This window comes from Rutilus rutilus (genome assembly GCF_951802725.1).
Source record: "Rutilus rutilus genome assembly, chromosome: 2".
Lineage (NCBI taxonomy): Eukaryota > Metazoa > Chordata > Actinopteri > Cypriniformes > Leuciscidae > Rutilus > Rutilus rutilus.
Window position 1 is genome coordinate 17148693 of NC_140210.1, and position 13417 is coordinate 17162109.

Below are 13417 nucleotides of genomic sequence, written 5' to 3' on the forward strand. Positions count from 1 at the left end.
TCTAGAGGAACCTCTACGCAACTATCCTTATGATGCTTCTTCAAGCATTAGGAAAACCAAAGACCAGCAATGGATGGAAAAAAGTTTCATATCAGACTCCCTGAGGGCTGTTCATTCACCCATATATTGTAACCAAGCCATGTTAGTCACTTCTGTACAGAGGGAGTGTATTGTTTTATGAATGTTAGTGAACAAGTTATGGGGAGATCCACTGCAACAGAACACGCTAAAACTCATCGCTCAATCAGTTTGAGTTTGCCAGAATCATTGTAAATAGGACTGAATGAAATGTTTATATGTAAGTTATGCACTTCAAATGTTTTATTATTATCCTGATTAAATAAAAAGTGTATTGTCTTTTCACCTGGGCTCAACGCGTCTTATAATCCATACGGCTTGTCAAAGTCTTTCAAATTCACAAGCTGCTACTGTATGAAAAGAGGAAAGAGAGTGTGTTATACTGGGATCACTAGACTGTATTGTTCCATTTTTGATTGACAGCTTCCAAAATGAAAAGCCCCCAATCAGAAAAGTTAACATTCCCAATCCAAGATGGAGATTTATTTTAGCCTCTTTTAACATGGATCCATAGATGATTTCCAAAAAAACTGATTTTCATGTTCAACTCTTTTATCCCAAGTTTCATGTCACCAAAATTGACCCCTGCAGACCCTCATGACCTGTGTGTAAAGGTCATTAAGTCTTTTAAATTATAAGATAAGTTTATGGCATGTGGTACAATCCATTATAATGATTTATAATTAGAGTAAGGATTTATAATTTTGTACTAATACTTGTTAACAAAATATCTGGATATCACATTGAAAAGTTTACCTTTAACCATCATAAAATGTCTAAAAACTTTTCAAAATAATAATTAAGATCCTAAGATACCTATGCTCACAGTGTAAAGACATTTTATTTTTTTATTAGGTTACACCACACGTCATTAAATGTAAACTTTCATTAAACATGGCACAAAAAAACTCCAAATCCATTTGCAACCAACAAAAATACTAAACTAAACTAAACTACATTTTCTATCTAGTGTTGTCGTATCACTTTCTTTATCTAGACGTGCACATCACCTACCGGACTCAATAAAATGAGTTAATTTTTATTCCCAAAAAGTTTCAATCAATTTTATCCACATTATTTTACATAAAAATACAGTAGTTCAAACCATCTGTGAGATTAAGCAACAGGACTAAAAAGGTCAGTATTTAACAAAGTTTTCTGAATGGCTCCTACACACCACCAGAAATATCCTTCCAACACAATTATTGCACACAAAAGCAGCACAGACCCACAAAGCAAAAATACAAATTATGAACAATTCACACAGAGATATATCTGTGTTTTAATGCGCACAGAGAAACGGAAGTCGCACGATAAAGCTTTTGGTTTGATAAGATCACGCTATCCCACAAACTCATAATGAGCGTCTTTATTGAACATTTCTGCAGCAGAAGGGTTTTTGACTTCCCAATTGCGGCCATTGTCTACTCAGACTTGTCGTCATGGAAACACGAGAGCGTCGTTAGAGAGGTTACCAAGGATCGTTTCCCACAAAAAGTCTTCTGATCAGTGAGCCATGGCTGCTGATGCCAGTCAAGATAGACGCACTCTCACACACACACACACACACACTCGCACGCAACGCTTCAGACCTCATCATAAGCACAAGCAGTCCTGAGTCACTCTCTCTGTTTGCACGTGTCAGGCTCTGATCTACTGGCCGGTCAGCGTGAGGATCCTCCTGCTCAGAACGCTGTTGTGCCGTTTCAGATAATCAATCAGGTCCGCCTGCTTTTCCACCACATCCTCCAGACTGGAGCCGTCCCTGTCAAATAAACCACAGAACACATGTGCACCTGTTTGACCTGTCCACAGCACATGGGCTTGAAATGTGTGTGTGTGTGTGTGTGTGTGTGTGTGCGTCTATGAAAACACTAGTCACACACAAAAGAAACAGTACATTTAGGGATGCCCCAATATGGTCTGTTTTGGCCGATACAGATAACTATATACTGTTCAGTATGAGAGATCAATCTGCATTTTGTGAGACGCCAAACGTCTACTGTGGAAAACTGCTCTCATTATAAAATGTGTGCAAGTGCAGTGAACAATCTTTCTTTTACTACAACCGTGTAACTAATTTAGGCCTACTACGACGCACTGGAATAAAGAAATTATACATGCCTACAGCCCAACTTTTTATTTTTATTTTAAGTAAACTTGAAAACAATCTGGGTTTCTGCAGGTTTTATACTCAAACGCTAAAACAACAACAAATATCTGCCAATGGGCTTAAAAAATGCTTTCTCAGTGTCACATAAACCTTAAGAAATCATTAGAATATGCTGATTTGGTGCTGAAGGAATAAACAGCAAACGATTCAAGATTTCAAGATTCAAGGTCAGATTGTTACAATGTGAAAGTCTTTACTGTCAGTTTTGATCTATTTAATGTGCCCTTGCCGAATATTAAAGATACATATCTTACTGACCCCAAACTTTTGAATGGGACTATATATATTCCAATATGTTAAGAACTTTCTGCTATTGTATTGGTTTTAAAATGAAGAGCAGTTTCCACTGTACAATAAGTAAATAGGATAGTAATTATTTCTGTTATTAACTTTATAATAAACAAATTAAAGGAATAGCGATCAGTGTTACTAAAGTTTTAGTTACTAGACCGATATAATTAAAAAGTGAAATTTATAAAACGATAATCTTAAAAAAAAAAAAAATCTTTGATTATTTACCAAGTACAATTTGTATGGGTTTTTCTATGCCCAATATGGAGATGCAAATGCTAAAATTAAATACTTATTTACTCTACTGAAAAAAAAAAAAAACACAGAATGGACAAAAATTCACATTATCAACTTAAAAAGGCTGTTGGTTTACTAATACTTCTGCTAAACGGCTTCTCAAGATGGTCCAATATAAGCTGATTAATATGTCTATTCTATATATATATATATATGAAGAGTTCAGATGCAAAAGCCTCTAAGTGCCATCTGAAATGTCCTTCTAGAATTATCATTTTTATCAAGCTTGTATGTTTATGTTCACTTATTTCACTTTAATGGCAATGAAAATTACCTATTAATTGTCATTAAAGTGAAATTACTGACCTTAAATATACGAGCTTGAAAAAAATGCTCATTTTAGAAGAAAATTTCAGATGGCACTTAGAGGCTTCTGCATCTGAACTCTTCATATATAGTTCTATCACCAATGTGTGTTACCTGAAGCCTGTCTCGGTATGCGCTTCACTGGAGAAGCCATGAGATCGCTCCTGTTCAGTCACATCAGGATGGGGCTTCTTGCTATTAAACTTCCTCACATGTACTGAAACACACAAAATACAAAGAGATGATTGTACACAAAAAAAAAATAACACGGGTAAGGTTTTCTCCACCCCCCTCTCATTCTTCTTTCCTTCCAATAACACTAAATATACAGCGGGGTCCAAACGTCTAAGATCACAATGGCTACTCCTTTAACATGATAAACAGGGAGAGTATTTACCATTGACAAAATGAGACGAGTTCAAATTGAGCCAGACAGAAATGTTGATAGCCGTAGTGTGCGTCTGACGGCGCAATGTGAGCCAGGTGTGTGAAGACACACGTTCAGTGTGTGTGAGCAGGAGTCACGTTCAGCGCGGATACTCTTCACCACAAGGTGTGCTAGTAGACGCGTGGTTAGTGTGTGTTTTGGGAGCGTGAGAACGCAGGGCAACTGTGGGATTTCACACGTCACTTCCCTCCTCTCTCACACCTTTAATGTATCTCTCAATCAGCAAACTTTCACTTCCTACACTGGAAAGAACAGCGAGTTCAAGCATATTCGACCAGAATCTGAACCAAAGAGTCCACAATATGTGCATGATATCAAAAGAGTGGGAAAGAGAAAAAATAATAATAATTGTATAGCGCGTAAATCGAAAATATATTGACAATTATTTGAATAGCTGGTGTTGTGGTTTCTCTCTTTCAACATTCCATGCCTTTCTTCAAGCTTCCAAAAGTCAAACCAAAGTCACACACAGAGGAAATAATAGTGTACAAATATATAGCTAAATTTCTTATTTTCTTCAACATTGGAAACTATCTAACTGTTAAGACGTTTGGGTTCAGCAATATGTTTTTTTTTTAAAGAAATTAATTATAGGCATTCATTGTAATAAATTGATCAAAAGACAAGACTAATGAAATAGACATTTTTGTCTGACCCTTTTACATGCAAAAATGTCTATTTCAAATAAGTAAACTTTCTATACATTAAAGAATTCTGGGGGGAAAAAATAGCATGCTTTACCCAGCAATATTATGCAGAAGAAGAAAGTGTAGAAGAAATGTTTTTGAGCACCAAATCAGCATATTAGAATGATTTCTGACAGTGAAGACTGGAGTAATGGCAAAATTTATATTTTCCATCACATTAATTAATAAATTACAACAGTTCAATTGTATTACAATTTTTACTGTATTAAATACGGCCTTTGTGAGCTGGAATAGACTTCTTTCAGCATTTTTAAAAATCTCACTGACCCAATCTTTTGAACGGTAGTTTAACTGTATTGTCATCTGTATTATCCCCAGACGACTATTTTCTCCTGAGGCACAGAAAAAGAAAACTTTTAAGCCACATACCAATGCCAGTTCGCCATTGGTCAGTCAAAACGGGTACTATAATAATACCACTTGCGGTTTACAGAACATAGACAAAATGCACAGAAGACAGCAGCAGATCCCTTATATCTAGAGCGACAGTGATGTCAGACAGAGCAATGCTTGAGATGTTAATGATACTTGTCTCTGCATTTTAATATTGAAATAATATCCTCTAATGCTAATGCCTCTTAAAGGTGGTGCTATAGGATCAAACATATCTGTCTAAATATAATCTACAAATCAAAGTGGAAAATATCTCAGGGTCTCTGAATACACTCTAATTACACCATAATCACCTGAAACATTAACACACACATACACAAACCTCCGCGTTGTTCCTGACCCACACCTGGCCAACCCATCACAAACACACCAATCAGATAAAACTGCTCTTTCTTCAATCACCTGCAGGAAATGGGGGCCAACAGGCCATTGAGTTGGGCAGGAAGGAGATCAGGGATTCCCTCTTTAGAGATAACGCACACCTTTTCTCTCGCTCTGAAGTGTCATATAAGTGTAATATATAATAGTAAATGGAGCTTAAGCATTTATTTGAGACAAATACAGTGTATATGCGAGTTTAGATACGTAACGTAGTAAGGTTATTAGGGTAATTCGTCAGATCTGTCACCATACATCGAGAATAGGCTTTAAAGAATGTTTTTAAAGAGAAAGAGTGACAGTCTTTCTGATATACGTGTCACATTCCTTATATCTTTGCTAAACAGTAGTGCTTCCCTCCTCAAAAGACACCGTACAAATAAACACCATTACAATAAACCAAACCCAGCGGTCAATAATTCATGACATTTGCATTCTAACACAATGTTGCATAGAAGTCCAATCCATAGAACAATGTTAGCACTTTTGTGCGACATACACTCGCTCTTAGAACTGAGATGCATTTCATTCTGGCGCTCGGGATGAAAAGCACGATCAACTTTAAATCAACGTGTTCCCTCAAGCATCATATTTCACCACGTCATTCCAATGGCATCCTTGAGCACATCTGAACATGACGGGGGCCGAGCGCATGTTCTCCGTGCATCGCGGTAAAACAATGCCGGTCCCAATCACCTCCCTCGCCCCCTTTGAAGGGCCCTAAACTTCCTTTGAAGTGCAGAGGCGGCATACGGCCCATACAGAACGCTGCATTCATGTTCAAATGAAGAGAGAGAGGCAGAGATACAACATCACAGAGGACACTTCAAAGACCCTGGAGCATGACTCTGACCTAACTGCACCTTCCTTTAGGAAAGGGACAGAGAGATGGATATATGGATAGGAGGAGATAAACGGATAGAGATCACTCGTTAGCACAATAAATGTGAAGAAAATAGTTGGTTTTTGATCGAGACTTTTTTGGAATCATCTCAAGTGCGAGACGAGTGACCAAAAAGAAGTTTCCTAAATTTGTCAATCTAGCTACAGCCACTTTTTACATTTTTTTAAACTGAATATATGTCGTTTAAAAAAAATACAAATATTATCAGCATACCAATTTGAGTGAAAAGTTTAAATAAAAAATGAATATGAATTTCAAATTTTCAGCAGCACTCAAGCTTAATAAAATCCAGTTTGTGCGAACCCTTATAATCATGTTATTTTATCCACAAGGTTTTAAAATGCTCCAAAGAGCATCCTGTGCTTCAATGGAAGCAAAAATAGAAATAGAAAAGGCACAGGATCCTAAATATTTCATATCAATTTTACATCAGAATTTGAAAAATAAATAAATACATAAAACATTGTGAAAACGTTATTTCCAGATTTTTAATGTGGACTTTTGAACCTCACTGGACCTATACATTAAAAAATTGGGGTTTAGTAATGTTATTGAAACACTTATACTCACCAAGACTACATTTATTTGATATTATTATGAATATGATTACAATTTATAAAAAATGTAAAATAACTTAAAATTTATTTTATTCCTGTGATTGAATTCCTCAATTTTAGCATAATTACTGCAGTCTTCAGTGTCACATGATCCAACAGAAATCATTCTTATATGTTGATAAACAATTTCTTATTGTACTATCAATGTTGAAAATAGTTGTGCAGCTTAATATTTTTGTGGAAACCATGAAAAAACTTTTTCTTTGATGGATAGAAAGTTCAAAAGCACAGCATTAATTTAAAACAGAAATCCTTTGTATCATTAAAAATATCTTTACTGTCACTATTGACCTATGTAATGCATTCTTGCAAAATAAAAGTATACATTTTTTTTTTTTTTTTTTTTTTTACTGACTGCAAACTATTGAAAGGTAGTGTATAAGCATACAAACACAAAATAAAACACATCTAAAAGATTTTCCTGTGAAAGACTGATATATGAGACACAAGGTGATATCTACTGATAGACCTCATTGAGAATGAAGTGAGCGAGTGAGGGTGTGTCCCTATAGATAACATGTGGTCAAGCTTCACTTCACTAATCATCTCTGGAATCCAGGCACTGATACGAGAATGTGTGTAAGTGTGTGTGTGTGTGTGTGTGTCAACAGTAAAGACAATGCCATGGTGTATTAGGGTGGGGTGGATTCAGGTTGCCTTTGGCAAAGATGAGCTGTGTGTCCATAACAAGCCTCTTCCCCCCGCATATGGTCTTTCTCTTTGACATTCTCTCAAATATCCCCCATCTTCTCCATCCCTTTCCACAGGTGAGCAAAGAGTTATTTGTTATTTTATCATAAGGAGCACAGAATGCGAGAAAAAGAGGCTGAGAGGGACAACAGCTGCCTAGTGTGTTTCTAAAGGGGATAAGGACAGAAGCTTGGGTATTGTAATGCATGCTGGGGGAGGTGTGCATGTACAGTCCTTGTGGCAACTACTACTCGCAATTAGCCACCAAAACATGTGTATTTTTTGTGAGCGGTAGCATTGCAGAGAATAGCTAATATATGATGATGTGAGCTTCACAATGACCAATGTTTTCTACAGAGAAACTAAAACTACATAATTCTACTGTCAGAAGGACAACATATAGTGCAAAGAATACAGCTTAATAGCCAGTGAGATATATAGATTCTATTGGCAGGCAGGTGTAGCAAAAATATGTGTGAGAAAAATATAGGAGGTTTGGGGTGTGATTCCGTATTAGAATAAACCATGAAGAAATGTTGTGCGAATGTAACCAGTGTGTGGGAGTACCTGTATATCTAATCAAGCATATAAGTGACAGCAGGAGTTCCAGACAGATGATGGACAACATAAGATATACAGACAGATTCTTCACACTTGCATCCAGCAGAGAGGATGGAGCAATTACAGTCAGGATCAATGCATTACCTACATAAGAGAGAAGAGAGAGCAGTTCTGCATTATATCAGACACGAATATCTGTATTAGCCATTTAAAAAAAAAAAAACCTGTTGATCACTGGTTAGGAGTGTAAATATATCATTGATTATGGCTTATTAACCAGATAACACACTGCATAAAATCTGTGATTTAGTCGTGGTTCAGTTCGAATCAATTTGGTATTATTCACAATTATTTGCCCAAAACATACACTACTGTTAAAAGGTTTGGGATCTGTGAGAATTTTTTATATATTTTTGAAAAGACGTCTATTATGCTCACGAAGGCTGCATTTCTTTGATAAAAAATATAGCAATATTGTGACATTTTATTACAATTCGAAATAACTGGTTTCTCTTTTGATATATTTTAAAATGTAATTCATTCCTGTGATGGCAAAGCTGAATTTTCAGCATCATTACGCTAGTTCTTCAGTGTCACATGATCCTTCAGAAATCATTCTAATATGCTGATTTTCTGCTCAAGAAATATTTATTATTAATAATGTTGAAAACAGATGTGCTGCTTAATATATTTGTCATATTTTTTAGATTTTGTGGAAAATGTAAAAAAATAAATAAATTCTGAATCCTCTGATCAATAGAAAGTTTATAATAACATAATTTATTTAAAATATTTTTTTCCCTAACATTTTAAAAGTCTTTACTGTCACATTTGATCATTTTAATGATTTCTTGCTAAATAATTTGTATTTATTTTTTGGAATGGTAGTATAAATGTTATCATATTAGAATATTGACAAAAACAGTACACCAGGATTTAGATTGTATTAAGTATAATAAATGAAACTAACTACATCAAATTAATTTCATAATCTAAAACAGGTCTCAACTCTGACCCTTGAGGTCCACTTTCTGCATAGTTTTACTCCAAATCGAACACACCCAAACAAGCTAATCAAGGTCTTCAGGATTACATGAAAGATATAGGTGAGCTTTATCAGGTTTGGAGCTAAAATCTGCAGGAAAAAAGTTCAGAACCCCGATCTAAACATTTCATAAGCTATCATTAGGAGTATTAATAAACATTGATTATGTGCTGCCATCTAGTGGTCATTTGTGAACTATAACACTGGTATTTGGACAGAATACTTAAATTAGCATTAGCAAGTTCTTTATGGAGATTCCCTGTATGAAGTGGCAAAGAAACAGAGGGGGAAATGTGACATTAACATGGTGTGAAATATCTTTTCACCTGCAGAGTGAATGAGCAGGGGAAGGTTTTTTATTCCTCGGGTCAACCTGTAGAAGTCCAGGTAACCTCTCCGTCTCACAGCGCTATGTTGACGCTGGACAAATCTGTCAAATATAAAGACCATCACCCAGAGTGCAACTTTCCCCAGTAACACCACAGTCTTGGAGTCGATCCCCTGCAATGCTGCAGTGCACTCAGGAGTGTGCTCATCAGATATCCAGCAAAATAATGTGATTGCAATACACAACGCCACATAAACCACCTGCAAAACACAGAGAAATGACTCAAAAAGTACATAGTGAGTGTGTCCGCAACAGGTTTATTATTATAACTTAAAGTAGAATTTCCAATCAAGTCTGGAACAACATGAAGGTGAGTAAATAACAGATTTGCCATACTTTAAGTAGCCTAACTTTTCTGAGTTGGGCAACAGTGTATGTTTTTGCAATGGTCTGTTTCTACTCACATGAAAAAACGAGAGGACACTCACTGCCCAATGAGTGGGTAATCCCTGAAACTCTCTCTTGATTACTGACTCAAGTGCATCTTGGGATACAAGTGGTCCATCAATGAGAGGGTCGTCGTCAGTGCTTTGTGTAAAATCTACATTTGCGTTATTCTAGTCACCAAAACAAGAGAGACACATACAGATTAGGTCGTGCGTTGTAATAGTCATAGCATCCATACACTACAGCAATTTGCTGAAAGCTGCTTTGCTAGCATTAATTGTTACTTTGAAGTCATGCATTTCAAAGTGTTAATGCATGAACTGTATTAGGGCCCAATAATGACTCTCTATTTCACACAACAACAAAAAACAAAAAAATATAAAAGGCTCCTGTCACCAGCTAAACGACCTAGAGAATAGCGCCATTATCAAAACATTGGTGACACGAATAGCGGCGTCATTATAAATAGAGACCAAAGAGACACTGAAAGTAGGCTTAACTCCTATAAAAAGTATAGTGTAGCCTATATTATTATTATTATTCAACTACTACATAGAAACAAACAGACAACCAAAAGCAACAGCACAGAGAAACACGTGTTGTTACTTAAATATACACATAAACCAATTACATTAAAGCAATCTGTCATTATCAAGGATATTTATAAAGGAACAGCTGCATTTCAACTGCTCTCGTGACCCTGATTTCGTACACGTTTTTACTACAAGTAGTAAGAACAACAAGAGAAACAAAATAATTATACACACGCCATAAGCCGATGTGCGCTCGGACTCCATGACCGATCATCACAGGCAAAGTCAAAACTCTAGATTTAAGCAAAAACCTCCGACATAAACATTTCTAATATTGATTTCCGGGTGGCTGGCGATATAACCAATCCTACTATTACAAAGGCATGGCATATGAATATTAATTTCGTTACGCGGCGCTCGTCCTTTACTCTTAGGTGATTGGCTTAGAGTAGCACGTCAGTAAGCGGAACCAGAGGATGACACCGGATGTGTGCAGCTGACACCGAAAGAGTCCGCCATATTGGTCCGGTCAAGACTGCTGCTTCTCTGGACAAAAAGCACAATAACCTTTACATTTCTCAACCGATTTCAACGGTTTATAAACAACGTGGAGTACGAAAAAGGTTCTGTCTCCAATTAATTAGAATCTCACTAGTTAGAACTTGAAAATGATTTATTGTCATAAGGAATTTTACAAAATAAATCTTGCTTGCCAAGCGTAGATTTGTTTTTGTTTTCTTGGTTAATAATTGTGGAGACGTCCCTAATGTAATATAATTTAATGTACATGAAATACGCATAACGGTTTTCATTGTGGAAATGTTTTATTTTTCTGTCTTCATCACTGGCATTTTAGCTTTTTCACTTGAATCACGTCAAAGGATGTCACAGGACAATTTCAAATAATTGTGAAGATATTCATGCTCTGTCATGCTTTTAGTGCTCTGTCCTGAAGATTTTCATGCTCTGATCCGCTGAAAGAGTTTAAAACCCTAAGACTTTCAATCCTATGACATTTTAAAAAAAACAACAACAAAAAACATTTAAAACATTAAGTATTAAATGTTAAAAAATATATTATGATCTAAATCAAGAGTGCAATAAGCATAAAATCAATAATACAATGTGTCACAATTATTTATGACTGGTTTGACCCAAATGAAGATTTGACAAAAGTTGCTGTAGCTTACTTTTTATTAGACTGATGTATAAAGAACTTGAAAACAAAGAAAAGGTACATTTGTGAATATTTGGAGATCACAAAAAAATGTATCTGATTAATTTTCAAGGACACTAGTAGGCCTACTTCCTCATAGTTAAAGGGATAGTTCACCCAACAATCATTTACTCACCCTTGAGTTGTTCCAAACAACCGGTATGAATGTATTTCTTCTGCTGAACACAAAATAATACGTTTTGAAGAATATGAGTAACCAGTAACCAAACAGTTGATGGGCCCCATTGACTTCCATATAAAAAAATAAAAATAAAAAAAAACACTATATGGAAGTGAATGGGGTCCATCAACTGTTTGGTTACTTACATTCTACAAAAAATATCTTGTTTTTGTGTTCAGCAGAAGAAAGACACTAATACAGGTTTGGAACAACTTGAGGGTGAGTAAATTATGACAGAATTTTCTTTTTTGGAGACTATCACTTTAAAGTCAAAGTCATTCAGTTTTGATCCTGCAGGATGTTTCTCCCCGTGACGCTGCGATCTCCAGCGTCCACGACCCTAAAGTTGTTAAAGGCCAACTGAAGTGCCTTGAAATGCACAGCAATGTTGCAGAATGTTGGCACAACGTACCCAACCTTCTAACAACATGGCCAAAAGGTTGGTATAACTACGTTGTGGGGTGAAGGTTGTTACAGCGTTGTCACAATGTTGACATTAAACCACCGTTCAGGGCCATTGCTCAAGGTTGTGCCGACTCCGAGGGTGTCTGCCTGGACACACTGGACTACATATGAACTCGTCACTGCCCTGAAGCGCGAAAATCAGCCTTTTAAATTTCAACCGCCCGTTGGGCTCATTGTGTTGTCTCGTTCTTCATCGAGCAAGGATACGTGAGTACCCAGCAAACACGGTACAACCATAGACAGTAAAATAAAGGGTACAACGTACCCATCCTTCTAACAATGTTTTATCAACATGGCCAAAAGGTTGCTATAAATAAATACCTTGTGTGGTGAAGGTTGTTACAGCGTTGTCACAAGGTTGACAATAAACCACCATTCAGGGCCCCAATTGTGTCTTGGCAACCAAATATTATGCAGTTTTAATCAAGTTGAATTAACGTAACCTTCTGTAATTTTTACTCTTCAAAGTGTACACTTGCAGCTGTTGATTAAAATTAGGCTAATTTACTGATAGCCCCATTAAAGAATAATAAGGATAAACAATATTTTTAAAAAAAACTATATAATTATCTAACATCTGACTAATTAAAAATTAACCTAAAAAAAACATAAAATGCTAAATGGGGGATATCTATAGACCTTATGTAGCTCCGCCCCTTTTCAGCGCTGCGCTCATTGTCTTTTGACTTCCGGTCTGTATTTTCACAGCGTTTTGCGTGTTTATTAATGAACGGCTCTTTTTAAAATCTTCCCGGTCGATTTACATTTGTTAAGTCATCTGCTTTAAACATTACAGTCCTCATGATAACTTTCGTTAACTTTACATTAAGTAAATCCACTTAAAAAGCTAATTACTCCTGGACAGAAATGCCATATAAATATACAGAGCGACCGCAAAACGGAAGTTAAAAGACAATTTTCCAAAGATGGCGGCGCCCTTGTTTCTCTGGTGCATAAGGTCTATAGGCCTATCTAGCATAAAAACAAAAATTGTCAGAACGTCATCTCTCAGTTGCTGAATGTTGCGTAGCAACGTTGCTACAGTCCTGTCACATCCATAGACAGGGGTCACATCTTACGAAATGGCGACCGTTGACGTTTCGAACTTGAGTGTGTGGGCCAGTACTTCCGGTAAAAACTTCCGGTGATCACGTGTCTTTACGGGATTTTTACGTGTTGTGTGTGAACGCACTCTCTGATTCCGGAAAATCACTGGCAGTGTGAATGAACCAAAATCAAACGAACCCGGGTCAAATCCCGTATCACTTTATCCGTGTATTTTCCGGAATCTCTGTGTGAAAGGGCTTAAGCCATACGTGACATGTGACAGTGACATGTAATGTCTCAGCAGTGTCTTAA

General features: G+C 36.4%; 1 protein-coding gene across 2 annotated transcripts; it reads right to left on the reverse strand.

The window, feature by feature from the left end:
* Window positions 1–537: 537 nt before the first annotated feature.
* Window positions 538–10757, reverse strand: tmem192 (transmembrane protein 192). Of its 2 annotated transcripts, none has more exons than XM_084396435.1 (6): window positions 10431–10757; window positions 9681–9833; window positions 9215–9476; window positions 7850–7987; window positions 3260–3362; window positions 538–1843 (listed from the first exon to the last, which is right to left on the reverse strand). In XM_084396435.1, the coding sequence occupies exons 1-6, from the start codon at window positions 10458–10460 to the stop codon at window positions 1732–1734; spliced, it is 798 nt and encodes a 265-aa protein (XP_084252561.1). In that variant the 5' UTR covers window positions 10461–10757; the 3' UTR covers window positions 538–1731. The 2 variants fall into 2 exon arrangements, with proteins under 2 accessions (XP_084252561.1, XP_084252562.1); XM_084396436.1 differs by having other exon boundaries at window positions 899–1843; window positions 9705–9833; window positions 10431–10586.
* Window positions 10758–13417: the final 2660 nt, after the last annotated feature.